Here is a 25,014-nt window from a genome sequence, read left to right on the forward strand (position 1 = left end):
AGCTTTCTCCACCGTCTCAGTTTTGAATCCCCACGTGCCCAACTCTTACTTGGCATATTCACAGCAATTCGTACGTGTTCAAGTGCTTATTATTTATCAACAGCTGCTGATTGTTTGAGTGCTACCATATGCCTGAACTCTGATCGCTGCAGCTTGAGGTGATTTTCTGCCATTTAAACTCAAGTCCTCACTAAGACCAAAAAAGTGGACCACATCAGTCCAGCTCTGAGGTCTTTACACTGGCTGCCTGTCCGTCAGAGGATAGACTTTAAAGTTCTGATGCTGGCCTATAAAGCTCTGAATGGTTTAGGACCAAAATACATCAATGACCTCCTGACCCAGTATGAACCATCCAGATCCCTCAGGTCATCTGGATCCGGTCTTTTATCAGTTCCCAGAGTCAGAACCAGACACGGAGAAGCTGCATTCAGCTTTTATGCTCCTTATATCTGGAACAAACTCCCAGAAAGCCTCAGATCAGCTGAAACACTCAGTTTATTTAAATCCAGGTTGAAGACTCACCTGTTCTCAGCTGCATTTGAATAAAGCACCAAATCCACACTTTAAGCTTAAATTTCAAAACTTACATTTAACTACTGATTTTATCTACTGTTCTAATTTTATCTGTTTTGATTTTATATACTGTTGTTTGTTTGTTTGTTTGTTAATTAGTTAGTTAGTTTATTTGCTTGTTTTAATCAATTTTAAATCATGCTTTTTATTTGTTCTTGTTTCTAATGTCTCTGTAAAGCACTTTGAATCACCTTGTTGTTGAATTGTGCTATACAAATAAACTTGCCTTGCCTTGCCTTGCCTAAACTGTAAAGGCTCGAAATATATGTACACTTCCTTTCCCGATCAGCTTTGCAGCGCAGCTGTGGCTGCAGACCCATTTACATTTACAATGCTGTAACTGCCGAGAACAACGCAAAAGACTGAGAATATTGTGAAAAAGTAAACACGCTCAAATGCAATGTTATTGTTCTGGATAAAAGTCAGGCAGCGTGTACAATAAAACATGCTATGTATGTTACCATGGCTACATTGCTTTTTCATCCTCGTAGGTATGGAGATAAGAAGCATAAAAATAAACCTGCCAGAAGTTGGAAGACACCAAACATCTGGAATTGTTAGTGCAATTAGAACCTTCGCTGAGAGCTAAATAATTATTATGTAAATATTTCATTTAGTTGTGTTGTATATTACTTGCAAACACACAATGGTGGTAAACGACCACATGCACAGTCCAGAGGCATAATTAGTGTCTTTATTTGAAAATAAACAAAGCGTTTTCATACATTTACATCAGCTGTAATATTACAAACACTGGATAGATCAGACTGTACATGCAGTGAGCTCTCACTCCAGAAAAACAACAGATCATACATGAAAAGGTCTGGAAGGCACAAGTCTGGACAGACATACTGATTAATATTGCTATCATTACTGCCATGCTATCATCAAACAGTTTTAGTTTGTAAAGGCATCATTAGTGAAGATCAAACATAGAGACAAGGCGACTTACTAAAACAAGTCTTTTACTCTGATCTTGATTTTTAAATTACTTCACAAAAGACAACAAAACACATCATAGTGCTCAAAGTTTATTTAAGGAGAACAGGAAACTGTAGTATAACTTTCATAATATTTGAACTATGAGCACAATGAAGACAAAATTGCTTAACTCGGTATACGATTCAAAATCTGCTGAGAACATAGCAGCTGCTCTATTTTAGTCGATGCTGGTTTTCTATGTAAGACCTCTCTGAAGCAACAATAGGCACAGTGTCTTTAAGGACTGGATATCCAGGTGACATTCATATGTGGTGAGTACAATATAATGACTGCTGTTAAGTGGTTAAAAGAATACATGCTTTCATAAAGATGAGGCAAAGAAAATAAAAATAAAGACTTTAGTGGAGGAAGACAACATACATGAATGATTTCAGTGATTATTCACTACACAGCAAAACTTAGAGACTGCCCAGTGTAGACTTAAAAAAAACTACTTTATTAAATAAAAGTTAAATCCAGTTTTCATTATTTATAATGATTAGTATATTTTGCAATAAGTTGCAGTACCTTAGTGTCGGGACAACTTATTTTTAATATAAAGATTTTCTGCTTGCTTTTTACATTCCAGCATCTATTTGTTTGAAAGTTAAAAAAGTGCATATGCTCTAAGACACTGTCTTATAATACAGTACAAACACAAACAGGAAGCAGAATTAAGTCCTGTTTACATTCCTTTACACTGGCTTGGCAGCATTGAGGGCATACAGGATACTCGGCTTCTCCTCAATGACACGGACCAACAGGTTGTCTATGTATTCCTCAAGCTCAACGATCTTGGCGTCCTTCTTGGTAAGGTCAGCCTGCTGCTTCACCACCATTGTGATCAGCTCCTCCTGAGTCAGCTGAGTGTACGGTCCACTTTCCACAGAGTCCATCATCTGAATGAAAAAAAAGATAATTTGGTGAATGCTTTTTAAATTAGGACATATTGAGGAATTCATTTAAGCACACAAAGAAAAACAAATCAAAGAAATTGGAATATAAAAGTTCCATTACTTTTCTGACAAAATAATTAATATCATCACCATCTGCCAAGTTAAAGAAAAGAGAGACAAGAAGAACTTTTGAGAAAGTTTCTAAAAGCACTTTGAGAGCAGACTGCCAGACGATCTTAGATGTGTAAAATCCAATCGTCTCATAGCACCACCTGGCATTTTTTTCCATGCTACTCCTTGTAAATAAGAGCACAGTGCAGACCATGTTGCACAATGGAAAAGAGATTTTAGGTTATCCAGGCACGAATTGTTCCTGCAGCAAAAGCCGGTCAGGTTAACGGTGTTTACGTGCCAGTACATTATACCAGTATGACAGTACCTTTATCTTCGCTGGTGTGCTGTCCCGGACCTTTATCTCTTTCATAGCGTGGACGCTCTGGCTCTCTGATGTGCTCATAGGCTTCACGGGATGAGGCCTGTAAATAAAGGCATTACGTTACTGTAAGGCCTGATAGTTTACTAAGTAAATAGAAGAAGAGGTACAGAAACCCCACAGAAAATGATTAAGAAATATTTTGTGTAGGAGAAAAACAATTAAATGATGTGTTTTATCATCTTCCATAATCATTTCTATCGTATTCAAAGTGCATTTGAAGTGCAATATTCAACATTCAGATTGAAATCAAGTGTGAGGAAAGTTTCCAAGAAATCACAGCCTGGAAAACAGCCACACCACAAGATAAATCCCAGCGACTTATTCGCCTCCCAGTATAACAGCACCACGTGTGATCCACCATAACTGAATCAAGCTCAACCCTCATCAAAGGCTAACTCTGAAAATAGCCTGGTCAATCTCACCTGCGTGAATTTATCGCTAGCCCGCTTCCATTGCTATTCTGAGTACTGACAGGCTGAACCTCAGATGGTGACACCATCGCTCGCAAAGTTTCCTTCCCCCCAGACAAGATTTCTGGTTCCTCCATAACTACTTGAAGGGGCTCTGAAGCTTGAAAAAAAGATCGGTCTCCAAAAAGATCCTCTCCTTCACTGAAACTGCTCTGTGTTTTCCCATCATTGGGAAGCAGCAGTGGGATATCTCTGAAACCTTGAGTGGCAGTGGGTATTATCTGCTGTGTGGGAGTTGTGGATGGAAGGCTCTTCTTTCCTTTTTGTGAATTCTTTCTTTGGAAAGCAGGACTGTCTAGTTTTGACTCATCATCCGTTTTCCTGTATTCACTCTGTTTCTTCAGATCACTGCCATTAAAACTGGTGAAAGGATCTGGTGTTTTTTCTTGACCAAAAACTTTATCAAAGTCACTTGCTGTCATTCCCCAATCTCGAGGTGTCGCCTCCTTCCTACTAGCATCGCCAGTAAAAAGTGAATCACCGTTTTCTTTCTGCAGCGTCCATGGGTCTCTGGAAAGAAGCTGAGTACTGGGGAATGGGTCCTCCTCTGCAAAGCCGTCTTTTAACTTTTTGTCCGTGCTGCTCATACTTGAATTGGATACTTTTGGGATGTTACCGTTCACAGCAGATTGTGGTTCCTTTGTTAGCTCGTTGACACTGACCCTTTGTCTGGGTTTAGCTGTGGGTGCTTCTTTGTTCATGGTGGCCTGTTCTTTGCTTTGATCACTTGAAGGTGGTGTATTCAAGTCCATCTGGCTTGGTGTTCTGGGTGAAGGTGTGGGTGAAGGTTGCAGCACCTTTCTTGCACCATCTCCTGACGTAACTCTGCTTGAAGTGTCCGATATTACTGATGCTGGGGATGCAGGTTGACTACGTGTCACTGAAGACTGTTGAGAAACACTCGGGCTTTGTTTCTGACTGGAATCTGCTGCTGATCGTGGAAGTGGAGATGTCACTGGTTTAGGAGGAGTCGGGGCTGGTGCTTTTTTTGTTGACACAGGTTTGGTCTCCTGAGGTTTAGCTTGGGAAAGCCTCATGTTAGGAGTCTCCAGTGAAACAGAAGACCTAGGACTTGGTGTATGCTCCAATGGACCGTCCACACTCATCTCAGGACCCAAGAGTGCAGGTGCACTCTTGTGTTTCTGATTGACCTCAGCAATTATATTATCCCATCGAGGCTGCCCTTTCACCCCGTGTCTCCTCTGAGGGAAGAGGGTTTCATAATCTGGAAGTGGTACAGAGTTTTTGCCTGGTTGCGGTTCTTCTGGCTCTTCATAAGCTGGGTTTTGAATCTCTCTGACAGGAGTAAGATTTCCTCTGGTTTGGTTCCTGTAAGTGGGTGGTAGGAGGGCCCTTCTGTTCTGATCTGCCATGGTGGGTGAAGACCCCTCAGATCCAGATGACAAATTCTCTGTGTTGCCACGGGGAGAACTAGGTGGGCTTTGATTGCTATTTCTTGGAGCTAAAGATGAGTGGAGGCTGGAGAAAGTATCAGGGGACCCAGATGGGACTCTGGACAGGATGGACTCAGAGTTGGCTGGGGAAGGAGACAGCTGACTGGGGGTTTGGAAGTCAGCAGGTTCAGGCTCCAAAGATTGAGCCAATCTGCCAAGGAGTGAAAACAAAGGCCTACAGATCATTACTGGCACCCACACTTTCACCAGTGTATAAACCGTCACCAATAACAAGCAGATAACATCTCAACAAGCAGGTAACTACATTCCCCATGTACTGGCTCATATAATGTAGCTGTTGTTTAACACTAATCAATAAACTCTTCACTTTGATTTATCGACTGTTCCACCTTTGTACTGAAACAAGCCGCTAGTATAACAAAATATTTTCCCATAAAATGGTCCACTATTCAATGAGAGGAAGCTGCTGATATTTACACATTTTACGGTCGCTCTTTTATCCTAATGACTGTACACAACAATAACATCATCCTACTTAGATCACTCCATGCAGGCCTAACACTGCAACACAATTTAAGGGCCATCTTTCATGGCCTAAATCTCTAAAACATTTTGGAAATCAAAGATTACTGCAACAACAGCAGCAATAAAAAGGACATTCACCTACCATTATGATCCAGATCTAAGAATTCCAGTCCGATCCAGAACACAAACAATGATATTAAAAAAAGATCTTAAAAACAATATAAAAGAAAAGAAAATCGAACCAGCCACGACATTCACGCAGAAAGCAGCACTATGGCTCAGTCGCTCCTTATGAACTTTGTTCAGCCTACAACTTGTTCCACAACATCTTTACAGATTTAAACCCCACCTTCATTGTCATCGGTACAAACCAAACCGGTTTCACAGGTTCGTCAGCCATCGGAGGATGGAGTTAAGAGTAACTCATGACAAAAGCAAGATCAGATAAGAAGGTTGTGTAAATTCCAGGGTTCAGTGTTGAAAGGCATAATATACAGCAAAACTGACCAATCAGAAGCACGTGACATCATGACATATTTAGTGCAGACTGTATGGTTAAGTGTGCTTTGTGCAATGTAGTGAGAAAAAGGCCTACCTGGGTTTGACTGCAGACACTTTTGCGGTGCGGTTAAGGAAGACCATGGCAGAGGGGGTTTGTGCCTTGCTGCTGGATTTCTGATGATCGGTTGGGCTGACATTGCTGCTTAGAGAAACATCTGAGCTGAGGGTGATGTCCTCAAATGGGTTGGTGGAATGACGGGAGACAGGCTGATTGGGATCTTGCGCATCCAAAGTACGGGCTTGGGTGGGCAGCTGTACCTCCTCCTTTTTCTCCTCCTTCTTCTTGATCATTCCGAACAAGGACGACAGTCTGTCACTCATGGACGCCTCCTCCTGACGTTTCTGCTCCTCTGCTCGACGACGCTCCTCCTCAAGCCGCTGATTTTCTGCTGCTTCCATCATCTTGCGTTGCTCTTCTTGCTTTCGCCTCTCGTCCTCCTCCATCTGTTTCTTCCTCCTGGCCTCATCCTCTAGGAAGCGTCTCTTCCTCTCCTGTTCCTCTTGCAGTCTACGCTCCTCTTCCTCCTGCAGCCTCTTGAGCTGTGCCCTGTGTTTCTCCTCTTCCTCAATCCTCTTTGCTTCTGCTATGCGCCTTTCTTCTGCTTGCCTTCTTTCTTCCTCCTCTTGGTGGTGCTGTTGTTCTTGTGATGCTCTGTCTGTTGATGGGACAGATACACTCCTGAAAGCATCTGCAGAGAGATCAGAAGTGTGTTTGCGGACATCTTCCACAGAGCCTCGACCAGAGCTGTTTAGACTGAGAGTAGATCCACTCTTGGGTTCTGTCTCCTCTGTGTACACATGGCTGCCGTTAATGCACAGGTTGTTCAGGTCACTGTTGCTCTGCTTGGAGCGGCCCAGGAGGGAGAAAGGACCCAAAGACACCTTGCTGTCAGAGCTGCCGGTTCGTTTGTGTCCCAATTTGAATTTCTTCTTAACTGCGGGGAGAGAGACAGTGAGGCATGATGTCATTGTTGACATGCAAAACAACTTACGCAACTTGCGCTGGCAACAGCAAACAATAAACAGAGAACAGAGGTTAAATTACCATCAGGAGAGTTGACATTGAGACCAGATGAGCGGCTGCCACTCAGAGATGAATTCTTCTCAGGCAGCGTCCCCAGTGTGGACATGGACTGTGAGATGTTACGCTGCAAGTTTGATTTGGGGGCAAAGAGCTTTTTGAGCTTAGATTTCTTTTTCTCATCTGGAGATTGGTTAAGTGACTGCGCGTCAGCCTCGCCCTCACTGTCTGTGAGGACCTGGCTGACAGAGGGCACAATCGCTGAGGCCGAGTCGGAGAAACCATCCTTTTTCTTCCCACGCACTTTGTCCTTTATCTTGGAAATGCGAGAGCGTGGTTTGTCCTGCATGGAAAGGTCAAACATGCTGGCTGACATATTGTTTCTCATAAACTGGATATCTAGCAGCACTTCTCCTCGTGCCTTGTCCTCTTTTCCCGTTTTGTCCACCAGCTTGAACCATCTGCAAATGTCAGAAATAATGAATCATGTGTTAAAACTGAGTTATCGGAAGATAACAGGATTTGACTTTTGTTTCAGAACTATTTATATAATTTATCTTTATATAGGATGCACAAATTCACACAAACACAAAAACCTGAACCTTAAAAAAATTAAAAATTGAGATAGGGCTGTGCGATATGACCAAAATCTCATATCCCGATATAAGAATTAATCGTCTGATAACGATATAAATCACAAAAATGTAACATTTTCTGTAAATTCTGTGAATCTCGGGCAGCTCGTCTTGCGGGAAGTGTTTCCAGCTGCGCGTCATGTAGCTGGAGTCGAGTGTTTTAACCGATGCATGAAACTATACATTTTTAGACATAAGTTGTAACAGCCGCTGTTTTCTTTGTGAGTATTTATTACACAGCGTGCTGTGGGGTAAAGCCTGTTCTAACGTTTGAGTCTAAGGTTTATTTTTTAGCACCTGGCGGCTCTTTTTTAATTCTCATCCGTAAATAATCTGCTCTTTCACGTGATTCAGTTTACTTTGAAAAGTCTCAACAGGATCTTGAGCTTTATTGTGAAAGATTTATTTGGAATATAAACACGCGGACACGCGATGTTGTTATCGTCGTTGTTGCTAACCACAACGCATTAAAAACAGGCGCTTGTCCTTCCGTAGTGTGGTTATATAAAATATAAGAGAAAGAGAGAGCTTTAAGAAATTAATATAGCCACTACAGTGACCATCAAAACGATGAGAAAATATTGCCGTAAACAGTTTATTTTGCGATACCACGAAACAAACGATAGCGTAAAATGAAACGATAGATGTTTTTATATCGTCATCCGATATATATCGTTATGTCGAACAGCCCTAAATTGAGACATGTAAACAATAAATCTTAAATCCCCCAAACTCTGTAACACAGGTTGATTTACTATTGCAGCTTTAATCTCAGGATTTCTACTTTAGATTTTTTAATGCTGCCTCCACAGTCACCACTCTTATTCTTAAACACTGCTACAAAGTGCAAATTGAGTTAACTATATTTGTTTTATGTAATTACTATCAATCTTTTTCTCACAATAAAAAAATGTGATGGAAATTATACTGAAAATTATTATATACAAATAGATTTTTAAACATATAGAAAACACTCTAGTTGTTACAGGCCTCATTAATCCATCACGTCAAAATTCCCAGATACAATGCATTAGACATGAAAAATGTTAATGGTTTCAACAATTTGACAATTGTTATTGTGATTATAACGTGAGCTAAATCTGAAAATGTTTTTTGATTTTGGCTTATCAAATGTCCTGCAGTTTTTCAGTGTAATTTTGGAGTGTGCATTGCTTTTCAAAAACCTGCTTTTGGTCATGACATTACTCTTTTATACAATAATTTGAATGCAGGGCTTAAATGACATTTTATGTATGAAAGACAATGAAGAATAAATATCTGACTGAAAAAAAAAACTGAACCAAAATGAGCAGATTCCTAACACTTGTGACGTCTAATACATCAGCCCTGCTGGCATTTGTCTGCCGATTGTTAACCTGAGACTGACAGGTGTCTATACTGTACAGCTTGTTGTAGTTCCTGTTAGGAGTACCATGCCAACGGCACCTTTGTTCAGGCTCCCCCATCATGTCCTCTCTGTTGCACAGGATCAGCTTTTATTTTCTGTAAGGGAAAGGTAAGAGTGTTCTGGAGAGGCCCGTTTAAAAGCAAGCCAAAACACGCAGTTAGTGCCACTGCATACTGTTGCTCTCCATTTGTATAATTTAAAACAAAGACATTATAAGGGCTCTAAAGGTTTTTCTCAAAACCATGCTATTATTAGATGTACTAATAGTTCAGCAGTCGCGCCCATTTTGTCAAGCCTTTCCCCTTTTTAACCTTTTTGTTTCACAGTACATTCCTCTGACCGTTTCACATGAGGTAAAGGTCACAGTTTGATTTCATTCGTGCAACATGTTGTGAATCTTATTAAAGTTCCGTCTGTCCTTCCATGACTTAAACTGAGGTCTCTGAAGCTATCTATTTCCGCCCAAAACGTTGTGTAGTCCTAATCTGACACCAAACTGCAATTTAAAGGAAGTTCACAGCCAGCACATTTATTTGTCATGCAGCAGATATGCAGATAGTCTGCTGTAGGGAAAAACAGCTAGGAAACAAGCATGGGAGTGAAACAGCATTCCTCACGGCACCTCCCTGTGTGTGTGAAGTGTGTTATAATTAAATTTAAGCTGACTCTAATTCAAACATTCTTCATCTCCCACTCTAAACCAAGAATGCCAAAGCAAACAATCGCTAGCCGAGTCGAGGCACAAGGGTACAGAGATAACATTTTCACAAGTCAGTCAAGAAACAGCTTTGTCCTCTTGTCTTCAATAACAACAGGGCGTGCACCAAGAGGACTACGAAAACAATATGAATTAACACGAGTACTAACAAGCTGTCAGGCTGTTCCAACTTTTGTATTGTTTGCACATGCATATAAAGCCTCCTCCCTGACACATGAGCTCACTGGTCTTGCTGGACAGGTTCCCTCTGTTAACTGTCAATAGCTTCCCTTTCATGTGTAATGATTAACAAACATCCTTATCTTGTGAACCAACACCAGCCAGTACGGATGATTCAGCCAATAAAAAACAAAGAAGTATAAAAACAATCTCATACAGATAGGCTACAATTGGCTGTTACTGTTCCACATACAGCCATGTTAAAAATGATCTTTAGGAAAGTTTAGTCTGATGTCAGCATTAGGTAAGTCTGATGTTACTGGGCGTCATATTTCACATGGATGGGAAATTCTCCTGTACGCTTTGTTTGCAAACTACTGTGACTCATATGTCTGAACACATGAGTCCTACTCTGGGAACTGCCTCTGCATTAGGGCTGCACAATACGAGGAAAATTGATAACGGCTGATAAAATTGTTCAATACTGCCACGATCACACGACATGCAAATAATACACAAATACTGAAGTATGCATATTAGTCATACAGTTCAGATCAGCACATCTGATATTTTGTGGGCGTACTCTCTTCTTCTTCCCTGTATAGTTAGCAAAAAATGATGGGTATGTATATAATAAAATGATTTTTTTTTCATTAATATCCTTACTGGTACTAAAACAGAAGTAGAAAAGTCACTGGTTTATTTCATGTCAAATCACTGTGAGCCTTCTGCTTGAGTATCTCAAAAACTATTAAAGATAAAAGCCTGAAATGTTCCACTTGGTTTTTCTTTACAAATTACAAATGGATCAGGATTTGTAACTTGGAACAGAGACTTAAAAAAAATAGACCATATTCTCTAGTTTAAATATGAATAAATATACAAATGGAAAATTAAAGCTGTCCTGTAAAGTCATAACTACAGTAGTGAAACAATCATTTTGTTACATTTCACAGTAAAGCAAAATGAAACGTGTAAAATGCTTTTAAAAAATGAGACCACTCTATTTTCACTCAACTTTCGTGCTGGACTTAGTGAATGCGACAAGCTGTACCACAAAAATTGCCTCCAAATAATGTACAAACACCGCAGCAGGACTCCTTACATGTCCCAGCAAGCAAGCTCACATTACCACTATATTATACTCTTTACAGTTGATTGAAGAATTTGTTTTCAAATTCTCATGACTGCATATAGAGCACTACAGCGACTAGCTCCAGACCATTTATCTCAATTTCTTCTCAAGCATACTTTTTAGTGTCTGTTTTACTATGTTTTTTATCAAGGTTTTATTGCTTTTACTTATATTTTTATTTTCTTTTTAGATTAAAATGTTAATTTTAGCACTTTGTTCATTTATGTATGTTCTAAACAACTCATATTATCCCAATAAGTGTGCTGTGGTTCTGCATAGCAGTGGTAGATGGGAGCTCCTGAAAAGGTTAGAAGACTCTTATTATTTGTTTCTTTTTGTTTGCAACAGTTTTGATTGCAATCACACCAACAAGCACAGTTATCAAGAACTCTAAAAACAGAGTACCCACTTCAGCTGGGCACAGCGTCCACCACCTCCTCACTGCCCACTGAGTCTTTATAAGAGACGAGAGACTTCAGCTCGATACCACTTTTTAATGTCTCAGGCACCGGGAAGGTAGAAGACAAAAACAAAAGCGGTACCACCACAAATATGTTGTAGATCAGCGGTCCCCAACCTTTTTTGCGCCACGGACCGGTTTATGCCCGACAATATTTTCACGGACCGGCCTTTAAGGTGTCGCGGATAAATACAACAAAATAAAACTAGTACCGGTACCGAAAAAAAGAAGATTTATTCATAACACACGTGAAAAGACCCAGGAAAACCAAGTTAAAGATAAAAACGATAACAAAATAACACTGAAAACCGATAAAAACCCTGAAAACCATACATTTCACAGGGGTTGGGGACCGCTGTTGTAGATTACTCTAATGTATCCAGGACCCCAAGCTGGGAGGAGGCATTTGTAAATACAATGATTTTTCTGTTTGAGTTTGTGATTTGTTTATCTTGAGTGTTCGCCCTGTCATGCTCTCCATGTTGAAGTATATCTATCCAAGATCTTGTCCTTACTGCCTCTGCGGAGACAAATTAAAGGACTGTTTGACGTTTTTAAAATTTAAAACCTATATAAATAACATCTAAAGGCGAAACGGATTACCTGGAAACTGGACAATAAATTAAATGAATCATTTCAGTGAGTGTTTCAGCAAAACTTTCAACCACTTGCAAGTTTAAGCTTTCAAATGGCTGGAATTTCCTGCTTTGTCCTTTGAGACAATAAACACTGGGTTTAGGACAATACGGTGCAAAAATAACTTACTTGTAGATCATTCATAATGCAGTATAGCTCAATATCCTACTTGTGAAAAAATTAAGTTTAGAGGAATCTTTGAAAAAAAAAAACATTTAAAACAATCTGGTATATTAAGATAGTAAAACTTGCATTCATAGAAAAAATGCACTCCAATGGAGCTGCAAAGATGAGTAAGTCCAAGTAAATTGTTAAACTGATATCTATCTGTGTATCTATCTGATGTCTGGCCTTAAAACCTAATTTCATCTCGCTAAACTGTTTTGTATTAGAGGAAAAGTGTCAGGTTCCCTTTCAACTGGAAAACAAAGCCTTCGGTGTCACACCCTGTATCACCACAACAGGGGAGCAGCGCAGTAATCTAACACCACATACTTCAAGGGAAAACCAGCAACATCCAATACCCCTGCACGCATACTGCATCTTACAGAACAGGAGGAGCAGGACAAGGCAGGAGAACGAAGGAGCTCAGTTATGAAATGGAAATAGCAGGGAATGAACTTTGGCATGAACATGGAAAAAGAACCTGAGCAAGCAAAAGATAACATTTCAAATATGGTGGTACAATAACCAAGAGCATGAGGTCATTCCAGCACCATAATCTAGGCTGCCCCCGGGGTGAGTGATTACTAAGAAGTAGCAAGCACTACCTCACTCATTCATTACCAAAGGTCACTTCAAAGTTACTGGGAAAGTTTTACCATTGTAGCCTAAAATAAACCACCTTTATTTTTAACATTTCTTTTACATAAGAGGGTGTCCAACCCAATTTGACAATTCTAAAGCAAAGCTCTGTTTGGATTCACGTTACACCCATGTCAGCGCCATTCATGTAATGCGTCTGGGTGTGAACAGACATATTTTAAGCTAGTCTTGAGGAATGCTCAGGATTAACAAAAGCTAAGTGATTTTAAGGCATGCCTCCACCATCAAGCATTAGTGATTGTCATTGTCTTAAAATAATTTGTGAAGTAAAAGTGAACCCACAAGCATGCAGGGTTGGACCAATGACGACAGACAAGCAAAGGAAAGAATGATCTCAGACCATTTTCCAAGCAAGTCAGTGGATAGTTTTAAAACCCAAACACAAAAGAAAAAAGGAAGAGGAAGAGGACAGAGGCTCCACCCACGTTCATGTTTATCTTTAACAGCAAACCAAAAGAAATATATGACATCAGAACACTGAATTATTCAAGTGGGTGTCTAGAAACTCAACTTGTCTAGATAAGCCCTGCAATTGCAAAGTCAGTAAACCAATAAACTCAATGACTATGACATTATTCACTGCTGTGTTTCACAGTGGACACATACAAAGTCAAAAGATGCTCCAGAGTATTTCACATAATATAATTCTCAGTGACTATAAGCCGTGCTGCCGCTTTATAACAAACATTGACATAAATTCTTCTGGAATTCCTTTTAATTGAATAAAAAGCTAATCTGGTGGTAAATGGTAGGTAAATTGTTAGACTTACTTTGGGCAAAGCAAATGCTGGTAAACTAGATCATCAGACAGGCACTTATAAAGCCCAATAGGTATGCTAATACCTCCTCAGAATAGCTGAAGCAAAGTTCAAGTCTGCAGCTGAGAGGTAAAAATCTAATCCAACTACCCAGTGATTCTGAAAGTTAATATACAGCCCTGGAATTACACTGTGACACATGATAAGCCAGTCACAGTAAAACTGGTGGCACTTTGGCTGTAACATTTATTAAGATTACTGCTTCTTCAAAGTCTGTTCCCTTCAGTGGGAAACGTTTTTTTTTTAGCAGAATATAGATACCAGCTAGAGAACGGTGTGGAAACAAACTCTATATCAGCTTACTTACCTCTTCCTAGAAGCAATGCATTTAACCTAGCCTTATGGTCTAGACTACATTACATTTGCAACTAGTTCGCTCTCCACTGTGTGCCTTCCTCATATTTTTGTATACTTTTCTCTTGTTTTGTATATACATTTCTCCTGTGTCCCATTTATTCCTACTGTCGACTATTTATAGTTTATTCCGGCACGGTTTGTGTGGAGCACCAAGAATTTCATTGTACATGTACAATGACAATAAAGGGCCCTATTCTCTTCTCTTCTATATGAAGCTCTGAAACGAAAGTTATTTGGATAGTCATTTTTCATTGTGCAGTGCTCGAAGGCTGCTGCTGCACTAAAACCCAGACTCATTATAAATGTAAAAGAAGACTTAAACATACTTAGTCAGAACTAATGGGGGAATCTGTGAGACCCCAAACCCCTCCCAAAACTGCTTAGCTGACACTTACTCTGTCTTTTTGCGAGCCTTGTTGTCATAAAGCTGCAGCAGGTTTATCACAGCTTGGCCCAAGAACTTGTCCAGCCCCACTTGGGCACGGTGCATTACTATGATATATAGCATACAGCGCTCAGCGTTTCCCGGGTGGAAGAGCGGCAGGTCGAACGAAGCCTCTTCTTTCCACACCGGATCGACAGACTTCTCAGCCACGGAGGTAGAAAACTTGTCTTTGGCCACTTGGATGATGGCGTAGGAGTCGTTGGTGCCATTCTTTCCCTTGGTACGCAGGTTCCGAGCCTGGTGCACCGTTACCTGGACACTCGTAGGATACGACTGCTGGCTCTGGTCGGCCAGAGACATCGCTAAAGTCCGTCAAGCCTTACTAAAAGTTATTCAGAACTGTCTCGAAAAATACCTCAATAAAACGGAAGACTGGTTAACCTTTTCTTGAACTCTGTTGTTCACCTTCGGCGTCCTCTGCGGTTCTAGGTGTGGGTTACCTAGCTTGACTTCAGTTCGGGAAGCTCAGTATGATGTCGTAATACTTCTCCCTCCTCTTTGGAAGGCTGTGCCTCAGCCTCTGATAACATTTGAGTTCAGTTCACACTTATTTTACCATTTGCATGGTAATATTAGCCTAGGTAACCCAACCAGGGCACTGTAGCGCAACTAAATCCTTCAAGAGGCTTTTATAAACACAGTTCTTTCCGCCAAGTTGAATAGTTTACTTCCCTGATGTAAGGAGTTCCCGCCCATACTCTACATATCGCTCTCTGATTGGCCAATTCTTCAGTCGTTTGTAAAAAGTCAGTTAGCGATTGGATCGCAGAGGAGGAGGGCTTTAATAACTCACAGACCGTTAACCGTGGCTGAAAAGCACTGACCAGGAATCAGTTTAGCCTGGGAAACGCAATGCAAGACTGAAAGAGGTCAGCAGTTACCACCGAACTGAGTCCAGTGCTGGTAATTGCGTGCTTGTAAGGGACAGAAAACGGCCATTTTTAAAAACGTAAAAACATTTTTACAACACATTTTTACAAATGTTTTTTTATTTGTTAAGTCTAAAACGAATGTTTTTTAATAATTTAATCAAATTACTATTATTATTAAGCAAAAAATAATTACAAAAAATATTGTGTTTTTACGTCATTAATTTAAAAACTACCAGTAATGTAATGTACTTTTGTCTTACTTTGTTTTTTACATTGTTCTTTGCCTGCGGGAGCACAGGGAACAGTGTGTTACAGGTAAGACTTATGAAATTACGTCACAGCAACATAAATCTAAGGGCATCTAAAATCCTATCATACAGTAACTATGAATTCATTTATCTACCAGGCCCTTTTCAACAAAGTTTAAGCCATTGCAAATTATTTTCAGGCAATGTCCCTTTAATGAAATGAACATCATATTAAGAACACAATATTTCATATGACCACAATAATACTGGGTTTTTGTAGGCTTGTGTAATTGCAAAATAGAGTACACTCCACTGGATATTTCAGTAAATGAAGACGATTGGGTTATTTACAAAATGCAACATTCAGTTATAAATAATTAAAGATCTGAATTATTGAAATCAAGCAACAAGCAGCTGTGGCTCCATTCTTCAGCAACATAAAGGTTTTTCTTTGGCACAAAGAAAAATACATCAGAAATTAAACAGAATATTTTAGTGCCCTGATTATTTTTCCTTTTAAATAAAGACATTGTCTTGCATGCAACTTGCAAATTGGAAATTGTTAACAAAAGCATAGTTACTGATAGAGAGGCAACATTAAGATTATATGTATACCTATCGCCCATGATATTAAATGAACCAGACAAGTCTATCTTTCTAATCAACAAAATCATACCACTCCTATATAATAAAATATGACAAAGAAAGAGCATATTATGACACAGCAACAAGTGTAACAACACAGGGTGTGTTGCCCAGAGAACAATGGAGAAACGTGGCAATGAGGTGCGTAGCAGAAATACTATTTCCTGTTAATGTAATTTCCTGAATTGCAAGTGCATTAAAAAGCTCATAAAACAGAAGTATGGCTTTGGATTTGTGAGTCAACTCAAGGCAATACTACAGTGGCCCCTAAATTACAAACAGCTCGACCACCACATTCAAAAACCTGCTAAATACAGCTTAAAGGAAATCTCAATCCAGGTTCCTCTGCTATCCAGGAGGGGGCAGTCATTCAGGTATTAGATCAGACAAGGTCTGAGTGGGTATATTGTGAATTTATCACACAAGAGAAGCTCCAGCAGTGCTGATAGGAGTACATAGAAATGAAAAGGAAACATTTTTTTATATTTGAAAGTTTCGCATAGCCTTTTTATTTCACTCTGAGATTCTGTACAGCCACACTCACGCAAATCCTCTTCTGTTGAGTGAGCGCGCACACACACACACACACACACACACACACACACACACACACACACACACACACACACACACACACAAACTGAAGCATAAACTTGCAGACAACATAGAAGTGCATACATGAGTAACACAACCAGTTATTCGAAGCGCACATAAGGGTGAAAGTTTTTCCACGGATTAAATGCATATAGCTTGACTTTGGAAATGGCCCATCTCATAAACCATTTCATGCTATAGTTGATATGCATAGAAAAATCACAATTAAAACATTAAAGCTTTCATTAGACATCTAAAATCAACATCATATGCCAATTTTAGAAATGACTTGTACATTTTTTTATAAGATAAATGTGTATCTTATTTTTGAAAATGACAATAAAAACACCTGCCTTAGTATTTTGTTATTTTTTAAATCATTTCACAGCAAACTCTCTCAACGCTACTGAGGCAAAAGTACCAGTTTAGGGTCCTGGATGCCTTCATGATATTATATCTTAAATTAGATAATTATTAAGAGACCGTTGAAACATAACCCAGTCATTCAAGAGTTCATTAAGGACATGCATAGTTGTTCACATGTAAGCATATTTTACACCGTGGTTTCACTTTTCCACAAACCACTCTTCATTCCAACAGAGCTCTGTGATTGGTCTGTGCCACTCATGTCCTGCTCTAGTTCCAGCACAGAGTTTTTCAGGTTGCCATTTTGGCCAGCGGCCCCCGGCACAGTGGCGGTGTCGCCGTTCAGAGGGTAGGAGCAGCGCTTTGTTTCCGCAGAAGCTGCGACTTTTAAATTGTCTCTGCTGGCACATCGCCTCTGAGCGTTTTGCATGGCCACTCGGCTGGCCATCGATGGCAGCAGGGGGAATGGTTTGCGACTCCCGCTGCTGCCTCCATCGCTTCCCTCCGAGGGGCTCGTAGCTACTGATTCTCCCACTCGCTTCCCGTTTGTCAGCACGCTGGCCTGGTTCTCTGACAGACTGTGGTGAATGCTGCCATTCTCACTTGTGGCTTGTTTGTAAACAGCATGCGATGAACTGAGGTGGTCTAAACCTATGGGCCCTAAAGCTCCAAGACTGCCCCCACCTCCAGCAGCCCTTAGAGCTTTGAGACGATAGTGACCTCTGCCCTCGCCCCGATGATAGTATTGACTACTGCCTTGTTTAGTTCTGCTGCTCGCTTTCCTTCTCTGGGGCTGTCCTGGGGCTGCAGAGTTAATGGTGGGCAGAACATTGTTTGTAGGCTTGGTGATGTTGTCAGTACTGGTGCTAGTGTTGTTGCCCGTAGGAGCACGTGAAGTGCCGTTTGAATTGTCTTGTGTCGCCTGCAGCAGGTTGGTGAGCTTGCAAGGCCCTGGGCCCACGCTGCTGATCCCACTTGGTGTGGATGACGACCTAGCTGATGAGGAATTATGAGAGTCACCAGGTGGATGGCAGTTGATAAAAAGCTGGGATCCCTGTTCAGAGGTCTGGACCCCACTCCCAGTAGTGCAGGTATGGGTGTAGGTAGACATGGGATGAGGGCGTTGATAGCCTGGGCAACAAGCCAGCCAAGAGGTCTGGACATCTTGTCGCCGGAAGCAGTGGTGCACCACCAGAAAACCCCCCAAAACTGTTGCGACTATCCCATAGAGACAGCTAAACAACAAGCTAGTGTGACCTGTAAACCACACTGCCATGGCTGCACAAGACCACAGAGCCACAAACAGGAAGTGGGTGGCCACCAGCACAGAGAACTGTGTCTTGAGCGAATACTGATCCTCTGGAGACATAACAGGGTGTACAGGTCCAGTCACTGAGTCTGTGGAGAGCAGGCTGGTACTTCCTGCGAGCGCAGGATGGCTCTCGGTCACAGGAGAAGACAGAGTGGTTCCTGTGCATTCTTTGGCCCCACGGCGCCTCAAGCGAAAAACAGTGCACAGGAAATAGATCCAGGTCACCAACACCACCAGGCCAGCGGGGACAAAGAAAGACCCCAGGCTGGAGCGCCGGACCAGCCAGCAGCTGCAAGAGGCAGAAAAGATTGCAGGAGAGTCAGCACAAAACAAGGACATCTTTGTGTGTCATTCGCTTCAGCAGCAATCCAAACAACACAAAGTCAAGGGCCAAATGGCTCAAGGATAAAAAGAGAGGCACTTACTAAGGGCTGTTGTCTCCATAGTCGTTAACATTGACAGCTGCTGTGATCCCACAAATGATGAGAGGAACACCATCAGCTATCAAATAGAACCTTGAATAACAGAGAGACACATATCAAACTCATGCGATAAAAAGCGATTCTTGTGCATGTTTGACCTTCGGCTGCCATGATCTTTTTTCTTTTCCTTTTGGTGTTTTAATGTATTCCTGGCTCTCTATCATGTGCAGGGCTTTATGATCTTTGGCTGTCTTAGTAGGCACAGTGTTACATGGGTCAGCACAGACACCAGAATCTATGTTCTCATCTAATGTGGCTGAATAGGCAACAAATGGTGGCTGGAGGTCAGAGGCACAGTGTAGTATGAGCACAACCTCTAGATCACAGGAACAGGAAAGCGGGAAGAGAAGAAAATCGGGAATACTGGATATGATAGATATGCTCAGATTCATGACAACTCCCACTCATTCTCTTATGGTGGTCTCATGCCCCTTTCCCCCCTCCCCCTCCCCTTAGCCATTGGGCACAATAACCACCTTTGATCGTGCACACTTTGGGTGGTCACACACAAGAATTACAGCATCTGCCCAAAATATAAACCTTATTGACAACAAACAATAATCTCACAGTAAAGGAAGTGGGCGAAGGTGAGTTGAATCTTGTTCACTGACCTGAGCATAGGTCGCTGCGTAGGCGGAACAGGAGATTCTCCATCTGGTTGCCGGGGCATTCTCCACACAGCCTCTTTGTAAATCACCCTGGCGCTGACTCCAATCCACAGCAGGGTTGACAGCGAGGAGTAATGCAAGGCAATGCCAACCTGTCATGTAATGTTGTCAGATCAGACATCAATCTTAAATTCCTCTAAAAAAATGCAATACTTGAAATTCAAAACTTACTGCTTGGCAAACGACTGGATAGCTTGTTAAGCTTATGCCGCCTGCGTATATCGCTGTTGTCATTGCAATGTGGAAGCAGGTATTCAGCAATGTGTGCCAACTTTTTCTTGATATGCATATTGAACTATGGGAGAAGAGTAAGCTAATTAGATAATGAAGCAAAAAATAAATAAATAGTAGCGAGAAATTGCAAATACACTACAGTACCTGTGGTGCAGTATGTGTGTAATGATGATAGTAAAGAGGCAAAGGAGCAGAACTGCAGTGCAGGCATAGACCACTGGATGGAGCACCCTCACAGTCAGTGGGGAGCTAGGGAAGTCAGGTACCTCCTAGAAACCACAGAAGTCAAGTTAACTCTCATTTAGCCACGGTGATCTTGGATGAATCATTACATTTTTGAGCCTACCTGCAGAACGGCATAGTTGCTAAGCAGAGAGCAGCGCATGGTGGAGGTGTTGCTGTCACTGCGGACCAACTGGCAGCCCTCCTGACTCCAGCCTCCCTGCTTCTCCGGTCCCTTAAGGCTCCAATGGGCTGCCATGGCATCGGTACCAGGAGACAAGTGGCGGAGTGACACCCAGATGGGGTCTGAATTGTTCTGCATGCTGCAACCATCTGTCACAGAATGAAATTAATTAATAAATAAAAACCTACTGTTTACTGAATAGAATACCCAATGCACTCTACTTTCCACCTGGTTGTTTTTGTAAAAACAATTACATAAACTGGGGTATAAGTGCAAAAAAATGGATTGAAGGCTTTGTTTATATTTCATGATTGGTCGCTACAATTTGCAAAATGACTCTTGGCAAAGAGAGAGAAAAACCTGCCAAGGCAAAAACAAGCAACGAACAAAGAACAGTCCCAAGGTTTTTCTGGTGCAGTGGTTCAGACAAAGTAGCCTTTCATTATACTGAGTTTCACACAGTATCGGATCTGTAAAAATTATACCCGGGTTACGTTTGGTGAAGAAAGCAACTGTCCCATTTGACTGCAAGAGATTTTTCATATTTAATTAATTCAAATAAGCACAAAGTGGTTCGTTCTTTGTTCATCCTGAAGCATAATTATGATGTTTGTAGCTGTCACAGAACAGAAGAATTACACTAATGTGTTTTATTATGATGCCTAAGCATACAGAGCATCCAAACACCCATGATTTTAACTTTAAAACATTACCTTTAAATATGCATAAATAAATAAATAAATAAAAGGAGTCTCTTTAATATTCTAAAGGTTTCCTTACCTAGGCCTACAAAGACTACAGGGCTGTTGACAGTGCGTCTGCGGGAGTGTTCAGTAGTGGTGCTCGAGTTCCCAGTCAAAGGAAAAAAGCTGCCTGTTCGAAAGGCTACAAACTGCAGTTTACAGTCTGCTGCAGCATCCGAAGCAAACAGATTAGCTGGAAGAGTCACCGAGGCCAAGGCTACAGAATTCTGGAGAATTAAAAAAGGTGTAAGTCACACAAGAAGCCAAACTGCAAATGTTGATTGTATCAAAATCCTTCATTAAACCTAAACTGTCCGTGTCTATATGATGTGGTTATTAATGAAGAGAACAGGCGGATGCAAGAAGGCATACATAAGCCTCACCTTTAGGAAAAAATTGTTGAGAGAGGTGTTATGGGCACCAGTGCTACAGTGGACGCGAAGCTGCTGTTCATGGACAGACTCTGATGTTTCCATTCCCAGGTTGCCCACTGACACCTCACGCTGCTGATGCGCAGTACAAGTTATCCCAGTGAAGTGGGCAGGTTGAATTAGATGGGCTTCCATCACAATGTTCTTAGACATCTGTAAACATGAAGTCACCCAGGCAAGGTAAACACCCTGACACTTTCATTTAAACATTACTATGGGTTTTGTTGCATTACACAGACAATTTCACACAGAAATATGATTAAAGACATGCACCGCTCTTCTAAATCACACACACATGCATTTCCTACTGCATGAATGAACTATAGAAAGATTTCACAGGTTTCACAGCAAGCATGCTCTGTTGAAAATCACATGATAAATATATAAAACAGTTAATAGTTCCCACCATGGAAAATTCTTTAGCATTACTGTGTAGCTGAGACCAAGCCAATGTCTCAAGGGAGTTGACTATAGAACTACAGGCTCTCTTCTCTCTCTGGGCCAGAGCGAGAATCTGTTCATCCACCTGCATCAGGTTACTGCCCATCTCCACCATCACCGCCAACAACTGGAGCACAGGGAAATTTAAAAGGAGATTTAATAAGGAACTCTAGAGAATATATTACTACATTTACTTAAAGTGCCCTCACCTCTTTTATCTGTGTCACATATTCCATAAACTTCTCCATAATTTGCGCCATGTACAGTACATCGACCGAGTCAGTAAAACCAGCAGCCTCCAGGGTGTATGTGCGAACTTGATGTGCCACTGTGACAACATTGGATGCATTGATGGGCCTCTGAAAAGCAAGAGCGGAAATATGGTGAGGACATAAGGAGTCACGTCATGCTGCGAATGTTTATTGAACCAACATACTACGGCGCTGACAGCGCTGCGACTGACCAGGATGAAGGTATGCAAGACACGTGTGATGCCGTTGGTGTAGTGACAGTTTGAGTAGTCGCCATCCTCCCATTTTCCAGTACGGTCACAATAGCGAGAGGCTTTTTTCTGCTCCATGCCCCCCTCAACAGAAAGGGAAGGGTAACGCAGCTGCAGGCAGTACTGGTGGGAGGTAATTCCTGCCAGAGTTCTTGGCCACCTGTGGATAAATGCCAGAGAATAATGGCAACGCTGAATCTTTTTTTATATATCGTATGTTCCATATTATAATATACAGGATATATTTAAAGCTTTAACTGACCTGAACTCCCCACGGTTGTTGACAACTTTATCTTCTGGACAGAAGGAGGCACTGTTCTCCAGTACCACTATCTCAACGGTGAGAGACTTGTTGCCCCTCCCAGTAGAAACCACACACTCCCACTCTCCACTGGCCTCCACATGCACATCGTATAGAATAAGCTCACTGGATAAAGATGATAGCGACAGCTCATTATAACACATCGTTAACACATAGTATTGTAACTAATAAAGCCTCTCCCTTTTTTTTTTTTTACTCAGGACTGTCTTTGCACTAAAACGAAAACAACTCATCTGATCTACTACTACTCTGTCTGCGTTGCTCTATTTACCACACCTGGTGATAAAGGTGCAGTCATGCACGACACTGCTCTCCAGCTGGACACCCATTTCTGGATCAGTGGTCACCGGCTGACCATTGTGACGCCAGTGTAAAGTGGTCATCTTGTCCACCAAGGCAGCAGCGCAGTGGAAGGGCAGCCGATCGCCTTTGAAGACCACCTGACGCTGAGACGGCAGCAGTGACATGGTGTGCAGCTCCAGAGGACCATCTGAGCAACACGGTGGGAAAAGATGCAGATGTGAAGGTTACACATCGCTCGGAACTGCTTGTGCTGCTCTGTCATTACCAAGCCTCAGCTACATTTTTCCACAGAAGCTATTATGAGTCTGCCGTTCTAGAGCAGACTGGATGCAGACTGCAGCAATTGGTAAATTCAACCCACAGGATTAGCTGTCAACACAACTCACTGAGCCTTTTGGAAATATGTCCCCGCAGAGCAGCGGGGATTGATTTTGTTCAACCCTTTTTTGGTCGGTTAATCCTTGAAATAGCTGAGATGAGCTTGAACTTCATAATGAGTGAACTGTTGCTATCATTCACAGTGCAACATTCTCTGAAATAAAGTGGTGAACCGCCTCATTCATATGCCTCACTGCTGCCAGGCTCTTACCACAGCTCAGATGGCCTTCCCTTAGTCCACGCAGGGGCTTTCCCCTCAGGCTCATGGGGTAGGCACACAGGGTTTCTTCCCCCAGCCGTGCTGGACTGCCGCGAAAGAAGTTCGGGACCCATTGCAGCTCGCAGTCACATGTTAGGTAGTCTGAGTTGAAGTTCCTGAAGAGAGAACCAATGTATTGTAAATAGTACTAACAGACCATCAAAGAACTTTGTGCTCCAATTTTGATGAGTTAAATTCTAACATTATTCTAATACTATTTCATTTGAATGTTAGCACTAATTAGCACGTATCCATATCTGTGTTTTGCACTTTGCTTGCTAAGCTAGCAAGTTCACTCTCTTCTCCTAATATGGTCCATTTTGACTCCACAAACACAAGATGACAAAATAACAAACACACGGGTTAAAAACAGCCACTTCACAAATATCTCATGCCCATGTCCATCTTTTATATACAGTCTGTGGTTCAGTTTTGAAATGTTTGTAGATAAACTTCAATGTTTCTTTACGGTCGCATAAATGATATGCTTTCAGTTTTTTTTTTTAAAAAAGCATGCACAGTATAGACCAAAATATCCAAATGAAAATAAATACATGTCAAATAAATCCTCTTTGATTATTTGAGCTTTGACACAGGCTTCACTGTGAAACACAGTTGGCATACACACGGGAAAATAAATATTAATTGAAAATAAATGTTATCTTTGTCTAGGATGTCCAAAAATATTTTGTTAAACTATGGACTGGTATGCCGTGAGGGTAACCTCGGGGGAACGAAAGGCCGACAGAGTTTAATACTCACACTAGCTTGAGGGACGGCAACTCTTCAAACACCCCTGGATTCATGGTTGATATGATGTTGCCAGAGAGGTTCCTAACAGAACACAAATTAGATATGAACAGTGTAACTTCATAGCTTTGCTGTAACTCATAGAGGACTTTTTTTAATCGAATCAATTCATCTGCCTCTTACAGTTTAGTAAGATTGGTCAGCCCCTGGAACATGTCTGCAGTCAGGCAGCCAATGCGGTTGTTGGAAAGGTCACTAAAAGTGTAAAAGACAAAAGAATGTGGTCACTTATTTTCAAATTAAGAGGCCTTTTCTCAATCACTCAGCACCAGATTGTGGTGTCTTGACTCTTTCAGTGGCCGCATTGCTTTACTGATGTGAAATGTCATTTGTCTAAGAAACATATGCAATAACTTGTATAGGATCTCCTTTCATGTCTTTAAAAATTAAGTAGCTGTATTCAACTGTAGTCAGAACATTATATATTTTAATATTTGGGAAGTTAAAGAAGGGTTCCAACAGTT

General features: G+C 41.3%; 2 protein-coding genes across 3 annotated transcripts in view; both read right to left on the reverse strand.

Annotated features, from left to right (window-relative positions):
• Positions 1–1,252: 1,252 nt before the first annotated feature.
• rab11fip1a (RAB11 family interacting protein 1 (class I) a) lies at positions 1,253–15,220 on the reverse strand. Of its 2 annotated transcripts, XM_005729418.1 has the most exons (6): positions 14,485–15,220; positions 6,963–7,399; positions 5,952–6,852; positions 3,369–5,021; positions 2,890–2,986; positions 1,253–2,453 (listed from the first exon to the last, which is right to left on the reverse strand). In XM_005729418.1, exons 1-6 carry the CDS (start codon positions 14,832–14,834, stop codon positions 2,250–2,252), a joined length of 3,642 nt encoding a protein of 1,213 aa, XP_005729475.1. In that variant the 5' UTR covers positions 14,835–15,220; the 3' UTR covers positions 1,253–2,249. The 2 variants fall into 2 exon arrangements, with proteins under 2 accessions (XP_005729475.1, XP_005729476.1); XM_005729419.1 differs by lacking the exon at positions 3,369–5,021.
• A 624-nt stretch (positions 15,221–15,844) lies between these two features.
• adgra2 (adhesion G protein-coupled receptor A2) overlaps positions 15,845–25,014 on the reverse strand; it is a 39,649-nt gene continuing 30,479 nt past the window's right edge. The window contains exons 4-19 of the mRNA XM_005729420.2: positions 24,674–24,745; positions 24,503–24,574; positions 23,693–23,856; positions 23,077–23,290; positions 22,741–22,905; positions 22,440–22,638; positions 22,186–22,335; positions 21,942–22,103; positions 21,488–21,688; positions 21,142–21,331; positions 20,302–20,510; positions 20,100–20,224; positions 19,893–20,016; positions 19,665–19,813; positions 18,997–19,086; positions 15,845–18,860 (exon numbers count right to left, since the gene is read on the reverse strand). Of these exons, the coding sequence (XP_005729477.1) occupies positions 17,447–18,860; positions 18,997–19,086; positions 19,665–19,813; positions 19,893–20,016; positions 20,100–20,224; positions 20,302–20,510; positions 21,142–21,331; positions 21,488–21,688; positions 21,942–22,103; positions 22,186–22,335; positions 22,440–22,638; positions 22,741–22,905; positions 23,077–23,290; positions 23,693–23,856; positions 24,503–24,574; positions 24,674–24,745 (3,700 nt within the window). The 3' untranslated portion in view covers positions 15,845–17,446. The remainder of the gene's footprint in view (positions 18,861–18,996; positions 19,087–19,664; positions 19,814–19,892; positions 20,017–20,099; positions 20,225–20,301; positions 20,511–21,141; positions 21,332–21,487; positions 21,689–21,941; positions 22,104–22,185; positions 22,336–22,439; positions 22,639–22,740; positions 22,906–23,076; positions 23,291–23,692; positions 23,857–24,502; positions 24,575–24,673; positions 24,746–25,014) is intronic.

Source organism: Pundamilia nyererei, unplaced genomic scaffold (assembly GCF_000239375.1).
Source record: "Pundamilia nyererei isolate P.nyererei 1_Seehausen unplaced genomic scaffold, PunNye1.0 scaffold00033, whole genome shotgun sequence".
Classification (NCBI taxonomy): Eukaryota; Metazoa; Chordata; class Actinopteri; order Cichliformes; family Cichlidae; genus Pundamilia; species Pundamilia nyererei.